Source organism: Leptonychotes weddellii, chromosome 3 (genome assembly GCF_054177405.1).
Source record: "Leptonychotes weddellii isolate Sample4059 chromosome 3, ASM5417740v2, whole genome shotgun sequence".
Lineage (NCBI taxonomy): Eukaryota > Metazoa > Chordata > Mammalia > Carnivora > Phocidae > Leptonychotes > Leptonychotes weddellii.
This window is the reverse complement of record NC_138371.1, coordinates 71783550-71798819: the sequence shown is the minus strand read 5'-3', so window position 1 is coordinate 71798819 and position 15270 is coordinate 71783550. Positions and strand designations below refer to the sequence as shown.

The following is a 15270-nucleotide window of genomic DNA, read 5'->3' as shown; positions in this document are numbered from 1 at the left end:
TTGACTCCAAGTATATCTAGTTGTTTTTCTCGAATTGTCAACTGCTACTCAAATAAGGATATAAACTAAACAGTGTGTTCCAGTTATGCTGTTAATAAAAATGAGGTATCCTGGCTATTTCTTTAATGGCACTGAGTAAGTTATGGTGTAGATTTTTCTGTTGCCTTGTTCTCTTGAGGAACAGCAGTACCTCAGCCTGCACGCTCAACTTAAATCTTAGGCACTTAAATTTTTTATTAACTTAAAAGGAGATACATACAACTTAAGTTTTATCTGGAATAGATTAATTGTGCTTTTTTTCTTTTTCTTTTAGATTTAATTGATCCTGTTGCTTTGGAAACTCCATTACCTAAAAATCTTGTGGCACAGATTAGTGCACTTGCTCTTCAACTAGATTCTGAAGATCTCCATAATTATTCAGGAAGCCAGCTGTTTGAAATGCATGAGAAACTTGGTAGCATGGCGAACTCTATAATAAAAAATTTGCAGTCACGTTGGAGGTCACCAACCCATGAAAATTCTGTTTAGTATTTTAAGAGAAAAGTGAAGGTTTGTGTTTTTTTTTTTTTCCCCAACATCACTGGATTTGTTGATCATAAAATAAGTTCTGAAATATAGCACAATATCAGACTGAATGTTCGCAAAGTTGATAACATTTCAAACCCTGAAGGGCTGTGACTTAACGTAAGTTCAATTTTTTAAGTTTGTTATGTAATATTTTTGTTCATACAATATTTTCTTGGCCGCTATGCATAGTTTTTCAAAAATTTAAATATCTTACTGAAATGTGGAAGCGAAAACTAGAAACAAAAGCATTTTATTCACACATCTTAAACTCCTACATATTCTGATGAAACATTCATGAAAAATACCTTATTTTAAGTAAGTAAAATTGAACATTTCTATTTGAATTTTTTGCTGAACTGATAAAGGTGTTTATACTTTTTTTTTTTTTAATTTATATTTGTTGTGCCTGAGGTTTAAGAAATTTGTTCACCTTAAATGAGACGCAAAAGAATTGGATCATTTTTTCCGCAGATGTCAACTTTGGACAGCTTTCAAGAAAAATACCAAAAGCTGCAACTTTTGGGGTTAAAATATTAAAGCAGAACATACCTAAAATTCCATTCATTTGTGCAGCAGCATTTGCTTGTGAAAATTTAGTCTTATGAGACACATCATATTCATTTTAAAATGCACGACTGTTTGTATATTATGTATAGATTACAGTGTTTTTAATTTATAAATTTCAGCCTTTGTTAATGGCATGAATTTTTCTGCAGCTACTTGTGAATACCTTTGTTTAATAGAAACCTATTTTGTATATATTAAATACTGAGATATCAGTATTGACAGTAGAAGTGCTTTGTGGGCTTGCTGCAGATATTTGTAGGGTTCTGTATCTACAAATACAAATAGTTTTGTACTTAGTAGTCTTAGTAACAACATGAGTTTATTTTCTAAAGTAACCAGAAAGAGTTAAAGTTCTAGAAATGAGAAAGTGTTACATGAGAACTTTGTTATTCATACCCATTACTTTTGGGGGGGGGCGGTTTGGAAGGAGGGTATCAGCCACTAGAAAGCTTCATTACATTTCTTTTTAATGGAGAGTTTGACTATTTTTGTTACAACTTGGACTATATGAAATCTAGAAATTACCTGTTCTTTCCACCTACACCTAAAGCAAACTTGGAAGAAATTTGAAACTGTTCTTTTGAAATATGTATGTTTTGCCTGTTTTTAAAAATAGGGTGTATATAATTAAAACATTTGTAAATTTTACCGACTAGTATTAGTGCCTGACTTCCCATATTTGTTTCATCTCTTTACAGTGAGAATATATCATTTGCTCTCTGATTAGAATGAGTGAGTGACCTTCACAGTTTCATACTTTATTCAGAACTAACCAGCTTGAAAAGGCACACATTCTTCAGCAAGTTACAGAAAGTTTAATTCTTGTGTTTAGTTAGTTCTTATATTCAGAAGGGGACCACCCACCAGCCAGAAAAGTTGGTGTCTTTTTCATAATTATAAATCCATCATCATCACAAATATTTTGGGGGGGGGGTTATAAGTTTCATAGTCCTATCCCAAGGTTGGGTTTAAAGGAAATTCTGGGACCATAAACTGAGGATTGTAGCTTGAAGAAATAACTAAAAATGGAAACTTGTTAACAGAATTACAACTGGTTTATATTACCTCCCATTTCCCAAATTATATTTTACAGTTAAGAGGCACATAAATTTTTAGTTAACAGGTGTAAGAAGGAGTATGTACATGTGTTTGTATGGAGTCAGAATTGGCTTATCTCATGCTTATATCCTCTTAATGTTTGTGTGAACTAGCTGGTGAAATGAAGTTCTTGAGAACAAGAACAGCATAGGAGAAAATGTGACTAAAGTGATTGATTAGCATTTACTTAAATCACTGAATCTGATACAAGCACAAGTTTAAACACAAGGATGTGTTTAAAAATGTTACTTGAAGGCAGAAGCCAGTTTGCTAAATCTTCATCGTTGATATAGTTGTTAAGTGTATATTTGAGGCACCTTATTTTTAATATTCTTGCCTTAAATTTTTCCCTGATTTCTAAATAGCAAAAAATATTAATTCTCCTTGATCAGTTTCAGTATGTTGTTTAACTATTAAAATTAAATCAGTTTTTTCAATATTTTCTAAGGGTTAATAAAACAAATGGCAAATATTAATAAGAACACTCAAATGTGATTTCTTATTTTATGCATTTATAAAAAGAATCTGTTTGCTTGCAGAAGCACAGTATAATTTCTCATGTTCCAAAATGGACTTCATATGGTGGATTTTAAGTTTTTAGTGTTGCACTGAGCCCATTGTCAAAGATGTTATATTTGAACAAGTTTGAAAGCCATTGTTAAATGGTATGGAGCTTTTGCTCAAATTCCGTATAGTGTAGGATGAATCAGGTTTAGTGATAATGTTATCGGATAATATAGTCAAAAATAAGGTTTAAATCTGAACATGATAGTTTCTGGCGTTGCTCATGGATTCTTTTCTTTACAGCTTGAAAGTAGTCAGGGATTCTGTTATATATTTTAGAATCAAAAAAATGTTAAGGAAATTGGATTATATTTTGTCTAAAATAAAAGTGGCAGGGCAAGAAACAAAATTGGGAAAATTGGAGGGGTGTGTAAAATATACAATTAGAGTATTTTTTCTAAGATAAAGGAATGATAGTAATTAAAAATAAGTGCTGTTTTGGGCGCCTGGGTGGCTCAGTTGGTTAAGCGACTGCCTTCAGCTCAGGTCATGATCCTGGAGTCCTGGGATCGAGTCCCGCATCGGGCTCCCTGCTCAGCAGGGAGTCTGCTTCTCCCACTGACCCTCCCCCCTCTCATGCTCTCTCTATCTCATTCTCTCTCAAATAAATGAATAAAATCTTTAAAAAAAAAAAAAAATAAGTGCTGTTTTAAAAACCTTTGTTGGAATTTAACAGAAAATATGAGCTTAAAAGGGTTCACATTTTACCTTAATGTCATTCTTTCCAAATGACTTTATAATCCAATAGGAAGGGCATAGTTTCCATCTCATATCCTTCTTTATTAATTTTCAGGGAGATGATTTGCAACTGGGCTAGAAGGCCATAAAATAGCAGTTACTGACATTATTAGGCTAAGATTTTGGTGGGGGAGAGGGAGCTGTTTGCACATTAGCACAACCCATGTCTGTTTTATCCCTAAGCCATCAGAAGGGTCTTATACATTGTATACAAGTGTTAGAGTTTAAGTTTTGACTTTAACACAGTGCTTCTCAAACTTGTATGTATGTATGAAAATGCAGATTCTGATTCAGCAGGTCTGGGATGGGGCCTGATAGTTCATCTCTAAAAGCTCCCACATGACCCATACAAATGCTGATGTCTATGGATTGCATTTGTGGTGGTTAGGCCTACGAGGCTTCAGGCTGTGAATTAGGTGATAACACAAGCAGGTTTAAGTCCCAGGAATTATTGCCACAAAAGATAAAATTTAGTGTTTTTTTAAATAACTTTTTCAGGTTTATGATTGGGGTTGCAGACTGGTCTTGAAGGCTTCAAATTAGAGTTCAAAAGTTTTTCAAGAGTTAAAGGTAGAATTTTGTCTCATTTGGAGCCTTTTTTAGATATGGAAAATTTATTATGGTTTGGGGAGGAAGATTTACGTTTTTAAATAGGCAAACAGTTACTTATGTTATAAAGAACCTTCCTAAACGATGAGACAATGTGAGCCTTTTTTAATGAATAGTGTATGTGGATTATGTTCTCATTTTTTTTAATACAAAAGTAAATTTTCAGGTATTAGAAATATATTTAGTCTCTAAATAAATCTTGTCTTCTAAGTTATGGGGCTTCATTGAAAACAGACTACCCTAAGATTAACTTGGCGGTTAAGTTAGCAGTACCCAAATAAGCCCTATCTGACAGATCTGACTTGTCATTTTAGTAAAGACCTCTGGTTACTTTGCTGTTATATTGTTGAAATTTTCTATTTCATCTTAAAGTGGTGTTTAAAAGACAGTTGAATAATTTGATTCTCTAAAAATGAGTTTTTCTCAGCATTCTGTTATGTTTCCCTCACATGTTTTAAATTCTCTTTTCATAAGAACTGTACTCATCCAGAGCACTTAAGAAAATGTAGCCAGAAGTGAAATAATGGTGTTTTTTAATTGATTTATCAAAATTTGTTGATTGCTTGATTTATAAAACAAATCTGGGCTTCGGTTTGTGATGGTCCAGTTAATATGATATGTTTATCATATGCCAGGCTTTGTATATTGCTTTTTGAAAGTATTAAAATCTGAGTCATAAGGGTTTGAAATCTATAGCTATTTAATAGAGTAGTAGTCTAACAGAATTGAATGTTCACCCATTTCTTGGAATAGAATGTAAATTTTATAACATGGTCTTAACCATTTTTTCTTTATATACCAAGCCAAAGAACAGTAAAACCAAACATGAAGTGCCAAGCTGTAAATGCTTACTCTTCTGAAGTATACCATTTAGAAGAAAAGATAATCTCTCCCTTTACCTGAGAGTATAAGATTGAAGGCAATATTTTAAATTGATAGCACATGGAATTAAAAAAAAAAAGTATGTAGCTTTTTAGTATAGGGACAGTCATATAAACTTTGAAAATAGCTGACAGGTATCCTATATATAAAACAGTACCAGAACTGATACTCATAAATACCCTGAATAATTGTTTAAAATAGACATTATTTACAGGTCACCTGTCAGGCTCGGTCAGTGGTGGAGCATGCAACTCTTGATTTTGGAATTGTGAGTTCAAGCCCTACATTGGGGGTAGAGATTGCTTAAAAATAAAATCTTTTTAAAAAATAAAGTATACATTATTTAATATCCTGCCCCACAAAAAGGACTAAATAACTCCCAGTAATAGGCAGAATTATTTCTTAAATGAATAAATTGCATATAACTAGAAGGTTCACCTTCAGGATAAAGTCATGGAATGGAAAATGGAATATAGCATAACAGTTACTTTGATACTTAATTGAATAATTAGCAAGTGTCTAAAGACGTTTTTATTTTTGTAGAATGGGAATTTTCTAGAAAATGAAATTAAGAACAATGAATTTTGAGTATAGAAACTGAAATATGGCAGTCTTAACCTAGTAAGTTGTTAATGAACAGGTCAAAAAACTACAGCCTGCCCCTTATTTTTTATACATTCTTTGAGGTAGGAATGGTTTTTACATTTTCTGAAGGGTTGAAAAAAATCAAAAGTAATATTTTGTGACACATGGAAAGATGAAATTAAAATTTTAGTGCCAGTAATAAGGTCTCACTGGGACACAGCCATGTTTATTTACATAAAATCTTTGGCTGCCTTCCTGCTGCAGTAGCAGATTGGAGTAGTGTGACAGACTGTATGGCCTGTTAACACCTAACATTCACATATTTATTTGGCCCCTTTGTGTAAAGTTTGCTGATCCCTGTTACAAAGGGTAGGTTTGTTCATACATGGCATGTAAATCCAGTTGATCATTTGCTTCTAGATGGCAAACAGGGATCTTCCTTCCTTAAGTCCTTCATTTCTATTGCTGTTACTTAGATTTTACTTTTACAAAAATGTGTTCCCCTGATTGCATTTATATCTTAACTTTATTGCTCAAATACACATATACTAGGAGATACTGGTACTTTTTAGGTACACTTTTTTTCTCCTATTTAAACTCAAATTACAGTAATGTGTTTACCATGGATGTTAAGGGACATTGATGTATGAGGGAAAGGCATCTGGCACTCAGTGGTTCTGTCATTACCTGTGAAATAAATTGGGAGTTGAGGGAGTTTGCTTTCTGTGTTGGTGGGGAATCAGTTGCTTCAATCTATCTTAACACTACCTCCTATGGATAGACTTGACTAAATGCACTTAGGCAAGGCTGAGAGAAGCCAAATCAGTCATTTATTTGCCCTACGATATTTTTGTTCCCACCACTTGATAAATTCTGAGAGCTTAGTTTTACATTCAAAGTGTTTATATTTGATAAGTCGAATGATTTAAGTTGAAATTTCACGGAAGTACCTGTTTATTACTCAATTAACTGCACTAGTATTTGGGAAATAAGGATGTGGTCAGTATTATTTGTGTAATGCTTTATACAATGTTTGAAGCAGGTAGACCAATACTAAAAGTGTATTTTCAGGTTTATTATGATTGGATTGAGGGAGGGAGAATTTGTCTTACCCACAGTAAAACTTTTCATGATCTATTGAGAGTTAACTGTTATTACTTGCCAAGTGAAACTGGATATTGAAACATTTTTAAAGAAATGCACTTTAATCTGAAATAAAACTGTAAAAACTAAGCAATTCTGGCACTGTTTTTGTTTGTTTGGTTTGGCTTTGAATTGAGTAAGATTAGCATAATTCACATACCAACATTAATGAACACCGGGACCCTCCACAGACACATGAGCCATTCTTATTTTAAGACCCGTTTTAGCCATAGAAGAGGTTCTCTCATATTCATAGTTTATGGTTTCGACACACTTGTAGATCCATACATCTAAATTAAAAATGAAATAGACTTAATGATGTTGATGAATACTGCAACAAAGAGCCACAAACTGAGAGTTGTTTAACAGAAATTCATTGTCTCACAGTTCTGGAGGCTGGAAGCCTGAGACAGTTGTTGATAGGGTTGGTGTTTTGTAAGGGTCGTGAGGAAGACTTCCATGCTTCTCCCCTAGCTTCTGGTGCTTTGCTAGCAATTTTTTACTTTGTTGACATGTAGAAGCTTCACTCCAACCTCTGCTTTTAGCTTCACATGGTGTTCTCTGTGTATTTGTCTGGACTTCTCCTTTTTATAAACACCATTTGTATTGGCTTTGGGCTCATCCTAATGACCTCATTTTAACTAATAACTTCTGCAATGACCCTTTGACAAATAAGGTCACATTCTGAGGCCTGTGGGGGTGGGGGGTGAAGTGGTTAGGGCTTGTGGGGACCTGAAGAACCCATAGTAAGAACTTCACAAGAGTAGCATTGGGTAGTACCATGAACACTAGTCATCAAGGGAGTTGGGTTGTAGTGCTGACTCTGACTCCAATATAACTCAGTTGCCAATTGATCTCTTTTATAACCTTTTGCAGATGGTATGAACAGCTAGTCACTGAGGATCTTTGCAGCCGTAGGTCGTCTAAATGTGTGGTAGTGGGTATTTGTACAAAGGACTTCCCTGGTATCACTGTATTGACGGAATGGGGGTATAAGCAGAAGTCTTGAAAGTTGGATGAGCAGGAAAATTTGAACCCTGGATATGGACTGTCAAGTGTTTTAAGGTGTGTCAATTGTGATTGTTTTAAGATGTGATTAATAGAATTCATTTTAAGGTAATGGGAGGAGAGCATTGGTAGGGTAGATAGAACAAGATTAGCCATAAATTGAAAACCAGGAGGTGGGTATAGTAGGATTCTCTATTTATACTGTGTATGAAAAATTTCCAAGCTTTTAACTAAAAGCCCTAATTGTGTCTATCTCTAACAGCAACTGCAGAGTATGCTTTGGCAGCCTTAAAAAGTGAATAGGAAATTTTAAAACTAAAACATTTATTGTAACTGAGACAGCATAAACTTTGTTCCCAAGGTTGGAAAAATAGCACACAATGGTATTGCTACATTTAACCTGGATTTTTAACCCAGTTTAAAGGACAATTGAAGACGGGAGAGTGGCTGTCTCTCCTACCATTAAGAAGACGCTTTGGTGGGCACCTGGGTGGCTCAGTTGGTTAAGCGACTGCCTTCGGCTCAGGTCATGATTCTGGAGTCCCGGGATCGAGTCCCGCATCGGGCTCCCTGCTCGGCGGGGAGTCTGCCTCTCCCTCTGACCCTCCTCCCTCTCATGCTCTCTGTCTCTCATTCTCTCTCTCTCAAATAAATAAATAAAATCTTTAAAAAAAAAAAAAAGACGCTTTGGCATGGCCTGCCTTTTTCGTGGGACTATAAAGTTTCATAAGGACACAACAGTCTTTGGCTCATCACTCTAACCCCAGCATCTAGTGTGGTACCTGGCACACAAATGTGGTCTCTGAGCATTTACACATGTGCACAGTCTCGAGAGAGACATTAAGAAGCTTGAGGACAGTTTACCATCTTTGCCTTGTGCTCTAATCTACTGGCTGTAGATTAGAAAGATCCCCTGAGGTTAGGATTCGATCCCATAGCTATTTTTTTATCGTAAGTTTAATTTTTAGTTTTGCAATAGTGAATTTATAAGCTATTTCTAAATTTAAATTAGTACTTAAGGATATTTAGGGAGGCCAATTACCTACTTCTTTCCATTGTACTTAGCCCCTCTCAGGCCACATTTCCCCTGAGTGGAGGAGCCAGAGTGACAACTCATTTTTAAAGCTTTCTCATTTTCCATAGGGCTTCCCCAACACCATGCATTACAAAAAAGGAAGCAAATTGCATTATTAAGCAGATAAATAATAAATTGGTATTGAAAATATATGCAAATTTTTTCCTTTTATTTTAATTCCAGTATAGTTAGCATACAGTGTTAGTTTCAGGTGTATAATACAGTGATTCAACAATTCTGTTCATTACTCTGTGCTTATAATGATAAAAGTACCCTTAATCCCCTTCACTTTACCAATTCCTCCCCCCACTCCCCCCCAAACAGCCTCCATTCTGAAAACCATCACTTCTCAATAGTTAAGTCTTTTTTGGTCTCCTTTTATCTTTGTTAGGTTGTTTTGTTTCTTAATTCTACATATGAGTGAAATCATATGGTATTTGTCTTTCTGACTTACTTCACTCAGCATTATATCCTGTAGATCCATCCGTGTTGCTAATGGCAAGATTTCATTCTTTTTTATGGCTAAGTAACGTTCCATTATATGTATACCACATCTTTATCCATTTTATCTATTGGTGGATGCTTGGGCTGCTTCCACAATTTAGCTGTTGTAAATAATGCTGCATTAACATAGGGGTGCACATATCTTTTCAAACTAGTGTTTTCCTATTTGGGTAAATGGTAGTGTGATTAGTTCCATTTTTAATTTTTTGAGGAACCTCCATACTGTTTTCTATAGTGGCTGCACCACCAGTTTGTATTCCCACCAACAGTGCGTGAGGGTTCCTTTTTCTCTACATCCTTGACAATGCTTGCTGTTCTTGCGTTTTTTATTTTAGTCATTCTGAAAGGCGTGCGGTGTGAGGTGATATTTCATTGTATTTTTTTTTTTTTAAAGATTTTATTTATTTATTTGACAGAGAGAGAGCACAAGTAGGCAGAGTGGCAGGCAGAGGGAGAGGGAGAAGCAGGCTCTCCGCTGAGCAGGGAGCTGGACGTGGGGCTCGATCCCAGGACCCCAGGATCATGACCTGAGCAGAAGGCAGCCGCTTAATCGACTGAGCCACCCAGGCGCCCCATATTTCATTGTATTTTTGATTTGCATTTCCTAATGATCTGTGATGTTGAGCATTTTCTCATGTGTCTGTTGGCCATCTGGATGTCTTTGGAGAAATATCTGTTCATGTCTTCTGCCCATTTTTATTTAGATTGTTTTTCTGGTGTTGAATTATATAAGTCCTTTATATATTTTGGATACGAACCCTTTATAAGATCCGTCACTTGCAGGTATCTTCTCCTATTCCGTAGATTGTCTTTTACTTTTGTTGATTGTTTCCTTTGCGGTGTGGAAGCTTTTTATTTTTATGTAGTCCCAATAGTTTATTTTTGCTTTTGTTTCCTTGCCTCAGGAGACAGATCTAGAGAAATGCTGCTACGGAGAAAAGTTGCTACATTCAGTGTCAGAGATACTGTGTGTGCACTCTTCTTCGAGGATTGTTACGGTTTCAGGTCTCACATTTAGGTCCTTAATCCATTTGGGGGTTATTTTTGTGTATGGTGTAAGAAAGTAGTCCACTTTTATTCCTCTGTATGTAACGTCTAGTTTTCCATACACTGTCTGTTGAAGAGACTTTTTCTCATTGCATAGTCTTGCCTCTTTTGTCAAAGATTAATTGACTATATAATCATGGGTTTGTTTCTGGGCTTTCTGTCCTGCTCCATTGATCTGTGTGTCTGGTTTTGTGCCAGTACCGTACTGTTTTGAGTTTGTTTCCTGTTTTGCTTAATGAGCCTCAGCCACTAAAGATGAATGGATTCTCTCCATCCCAAATCCAAATATCCCAGGAAGGTGATCCAGTGGCTCAGCCATTGGGAAGAATTAGGAAGGAAGAATCTGGAAAGATCATGGCAGCTTCTCTCCATACTGCCTGATAGGGCTGGGGACGTGTAGTTCTCAGTGTGGTTGGGTATTAGCAGCCAAATGGTCCAGATGTTCAGACCCCTTAGCTTAGCATATACCTCCCAAACTGTGCTTTTAAACGCATTCCTTCTCCTCCCCAGACTCCCTTCTGCTTCCATGAAGTCTAAATAACTCTCTTCTTCCCAAGATACACAAATACAAAGGTGTTGACCATTTCCTCTGCAAAAAAAAAAAAAAAAATGCTTTGGCTATTTAGGGTCTTCTATAGTTCCATTCAAATTTTAAGATGATTCTACTTGTGTGAAAAATGCTGTTGGGATTTTGGTAGGGGTTGCATTAAATCTGTAGATTGCTGGGGCGCCTGGGTGGCTCAGTCGTTAAGCGTCTGCCTTCAGCTCGGGTCATGATCCCAGGGTCCTGGGATCGAGCCCCGCATCCGGCTCCCTGCTCAGCGGGAAGCCTGATTTTCCCTCTGCCACTCCCCCTGCTTGTGTTCCTTCTCTCGCTGTGTCTCTCTCTGTCAAATAAATAAATAAAATATTTAAAAAGAAAAAATCTGTAGATTGCTTTGGATAGTAAGGACATTTTAACAGTATTTGTTCTTCCAATCCATGTGCGTGAAATCTCTTTGGATTTGTGTCACCTTCAGTTTCTTTCATCAGTATTTTACACTTTTTAGGTAACAGGTCTTCTATCTCCTTGGTGAAGTTTATTCCTAGGTGTCTTATTATTTGGTGCAATTGTAAAATGGGATTGTATCTTTCATTTCTCTTTGTGCTGCTTCATTGTTAGTGTATAGAAATGCAATGGATTTCTGTATATTGATTTTGTGTCCTGTGACCTTACTGTGAATTCATTTATCAGTTCTAGTATTTTGGTGGAGTCTTTAGGGTTTCTATGTATAGATCATGTCATCTACAAATAGTGAAAGTTTTAGTTCTTCCTTACCAATTTGGATGCCTTTTATTTCTTTTTCTTCTCTGATTACTGGACTTCCAATATTATTCAACATAGTGAAGGTGGTTGGAGTGAACATCTTTGTCTTGTTCCTGACCATGGGGGAAAGCTGTCAGTTTTTCACCATTGAGTATGATGTACGCTGTGGGTTTTTCAGATAACAGCCCTTAGTATGTTGAGATATGTTTCCTCTAAACCTACTTTGTTGAGGGTTTTTATCATGAATGGATGTTGTGCTTTGTCAGATCCTTTTTCTGCATCTGTTGAGATGATCATGTGGTTTTTATCCTTTTCTCTTGTTGATGTAATATGTCATGTTGACTGATTTGTGAATATTGAACCACCCTGTATCCCACGAATAAATCCCACTTGATCGTGGTGAATGATTTTTTTTATATATATTGTTGGATTCAGTTTGCTAATATTTTGTTGAGGATTTTTGCATCTATATTCATCAGAGATAGTGACCTGTAGTTCTCTTTTTTTGTAGTGTCTTTATCTGGTTTTGATATCAGGATAATGCTGTCCTCATAGAGTGAATTTGGAAGTTTTTTTCCTCTTTTATTTTTTGGAATAGTTTGAGAAGACTTTTTTTAAGATTATTTATTTGAGAGACAGAGACAGAACATGAGCAGGGCGGGGGTCAGGGGGTGGCGGGTGCAGAAGGAGAAGCAGACTCCCCTCTAAGCAAGGAGCCCGACTCAGGTCTCATGACATGAGCCAAAGGCAGACGCTTAATGGACTGAGCCACCCGGGTACCCTTGTATGTAACTCTTTTGCTGCTTCTAAAACTCTCTATCAGTACTTTTGCAATCTTAATTATTGTGTGTCTTGGTATGGAGTTCCTTGGGTTTTTGGGGGGACTTCCTTGTGGCTCCTGGATCTGAAATTTGTTTCCTTTCTTAGATTTGGGAAGTTTTCAGCTGTTACTTCTTCAAATAAATTTCCTGCCCCCTTTTCTCTCCTCCTTCTGAGATCCCTGTAATGCGAATATTATGCTTAACAGTGTCACCTAGTCTCCTTAGTCTATTTTCATTTTTTTAATTATTTTTTCCTCCTATTCAGCTTGATTGCTTTCCATTCCTCTGTTCTCCTTCCTCTAGTCTACTATTTATTCCATTATATATTTTTTATTCCATTATATTTTTAATTTCAGTTACTGAGTTTATCTCTGTTCCTGACCATAGGGTCATGTTTCTCTTTGTTAAATACTTCATCAAGGTCAAGCCTTTTCTCAAGTCCAGTGAGTATCTTTTATGACTATTTCTTTAAATTCTCTATCAGACATTACTTAGCTCTGTTTTTTTTTTTTTTTTTTTTTTTTTAGGTCTTTTGGCTGTGATTTGTCCTGGTCTTTCATTTGGGTCATAGTCCTCTGACTCTTCATTTTATCTAAGTCTGTGTCTATTTCAGTGTGTTAGGAAAGTCAGCTACTTCTGCTCTTGCAAGTAGTGGCCATATGAAGAACAGGTCCTGGGGTGTCCTACCGCACAATATGCCCTGTTCAACCTGACTCTTCAGGGCTGTCTCCTACGTGTGTTGCATGCACCCTGCTTTGTGGTTGAGTCATGTTTGCCTTCAGTCCAGTCATCTGCAATGGCTCTCTTTGCCACTTGTGGACAGGGTTTTGTCCCCATGGTGTTAGTGGGCCGGTCTGGGGCCACCTTGGGCTTGAGGTGAGTCAGACCAGGTGTTTGCTAGAGATGGCAGTGATTATGGAACTGCCTGTTGCTTTTCCTGTGTTGTCCTCTGAGAAGCTTTCATTGGTAGGTGGGGTCTACAGTCAGGCCTGATGTCTGCCCCCAGCCCACTGCTGGAGCTGCAGTTGGGCTGGTGTGTGTGGTTGTCTTCCACTCTCCTTGGCAGGAGTCACTGTGGAGGAGTGCTGGCCCCTGTCAGGGCTGCTTGCACACTGCCAGGCCTGTGACACCACTTTGGATGGGCTCTGGCCAAGGGCATATTGGAGGGGGCAGGTCTGTAGGAAATAGTAGGGATGGAGCATGCAGTGTCATCCATTTCCCAGCTGTCCACTGCTGATCCCACAGTTGTTTCTAAAACATCAGCTGAGCCATAAGGGAAGCTTGCTGAACACAGTTTAGTTCTGAGAAAGCCTACGCTTGTGCATTTTTAATGGTACATTTTCAGAATTTTTTGTAGTGAAGAAGTCTGAAGTAATGGATTTGCTTTACTGAAATTTGTCAATCATAAAACTATTAAAAATAAGGGGCGCCTGGGTGGCTCAGTTGGTTAAGCAACTGCCTTTGGCTCAGGTCATGATCCTGGCGCCCAGGGATCGAGTCCCGCATCAGGCTCCCTGCTGAGCAGGGAGTCTGCTTCTCCCTCTGACCCTCCCCCCTCTCATGTGCTCTCATTCTCTCTCTCAAATAAATAAAATCTTTAAAAAAAAAAAAAACTATTAAAAATAAGTAACAGTCATTACATCAGTGGTGTTTATTGCAGAATTAGACTTTATTACTAGCTTATGCACCATTTATATTGACTATCACCTTTATAACTTCAGAACTGGAACAATTAAAAGCATCAGCATTCAGTAAGCCAGGAAAAGGTGAGTATTTCTGCCATTTTTCTTTAATGTGTTTTAACATGTTCAGAATCCTTGTTTTAAAAAAATGTTAACATTTTCGTAATGGAGAAAGACTCTGGGTTGATACAGCAATAACACTGCATAAACTTTTAAAATGTCTATTCCATAATTAAACTTCCTTTAAAACACTATGGAAAATTTAATAATGACAATTTTAAAAATAATGAACCTATGGGTTTAATGTTGTCTCTTAAGTTTTATGTCCAAATCCAGAAAATAATGTAGTAAATATGATTAACATGTTTTACTGGAGAATTACTGAGGTTCATATAGAAACAAATTAAGGGATGGTACAGCTATTAATCATATTGACAGAAAAACCAAGGCAGCTTGAGGACTTAGGTAATAGTGGAGAGTCTGAACTGAAATACTGACTGCAGGATGTGCAGGTCCTGCAAACAGGTGCGATACTCTGACATGCTTATTAAATAGCCTCCACGTAGTTAGCCGGCAGCATGCCGGTCCTGCCTGTCCTCTGCACAGTGCCGTACATCCAACCTTCATCAATTGCTTGGACGTTAACAATAGCATCTCCATCTCTGAAGGACACCTCATCTGCATCAGCAGCCAGATAGTCGTACATGGCACGGAAGATTTTCTATTTGTGAAGATGAAAAAAGGTAAAAAAAAAAAAAATAGTATGTTATTAGATTTGCAACAATCAACCCAAATGCCTTTTTAAATTTTAGGTTATGTTAGTCACCATACATTACATCATTAGTTTTTGATGTAGTGTTCCATGATTCATTGTTTGCGCATAACACCCAGTGCTCCATGCAGAACGTGCCCTCTTTAATACCCATCACCAGGCTAACCCATCCCCCCACCCCCTCCCCTCTAGAACCCTCAGTTTGTTTCTCAGGGTCCGTAATCTCGTGTGGTTTGTCTCCCCCTCCGATTCCCCCCCTTCATTTTTCCTTTCTTTTTTTTTTTTAACATATAATGTATTAT

At 36.9% G+C, this 15270-nt stretch overlaps 2 protein-coding genes across 7 annotated transcripts in view; one reads left to right on the top strand and one right to left on the bottom strand.

Moving 5' to 3' along the window:
• The window catches only part of RIF1 (replication timing regulatory factor 1), a 66962-nt gene extending 59313 nt beyond the window's left edge, over nucleotides 1-7649 (top strand). For 5 of the 6 annotated variants that reach the window (XM_031029305.2, XM_081814452.1, XM_031029306.2 and 2 more), the window contains one exon: nucleotides 314-6843. In XM_031029305.2, the coding sequence (XP_030885165.2) occupies nucleotides 314-528 (215 nt within the window). In that variant the 3' untranslated portion in view covers nucleotides 529-6843. Of the gene's footprint in view, nucleotides 1-313; nucleotides 6844-7629 lie in introns of those variants that run through there. The other variant, XM_081814451.1, reaches the window with a different exon arrangement.
• Nucleotides 7650-14164: 6515 nt separating this feature from the next.
• Nucleotides 14165-15270, bottom strand: part of NEB (nebulin) — a 198037-nt gene continuing 196931 nt past the window's right edge. The window contains exon 156 of the mRNA XM_081815483.1: nucleotides 14165-14917. Within this exon, the coding sequence (XP_081671609.1) occupies nucleotides 14744-14917 (174 nt within the window). The 3' untranslated portion in view covers nucleotides 14165-14743. The remainder of the gene's footprint in view (nucleotides 14918-15270) is intronic.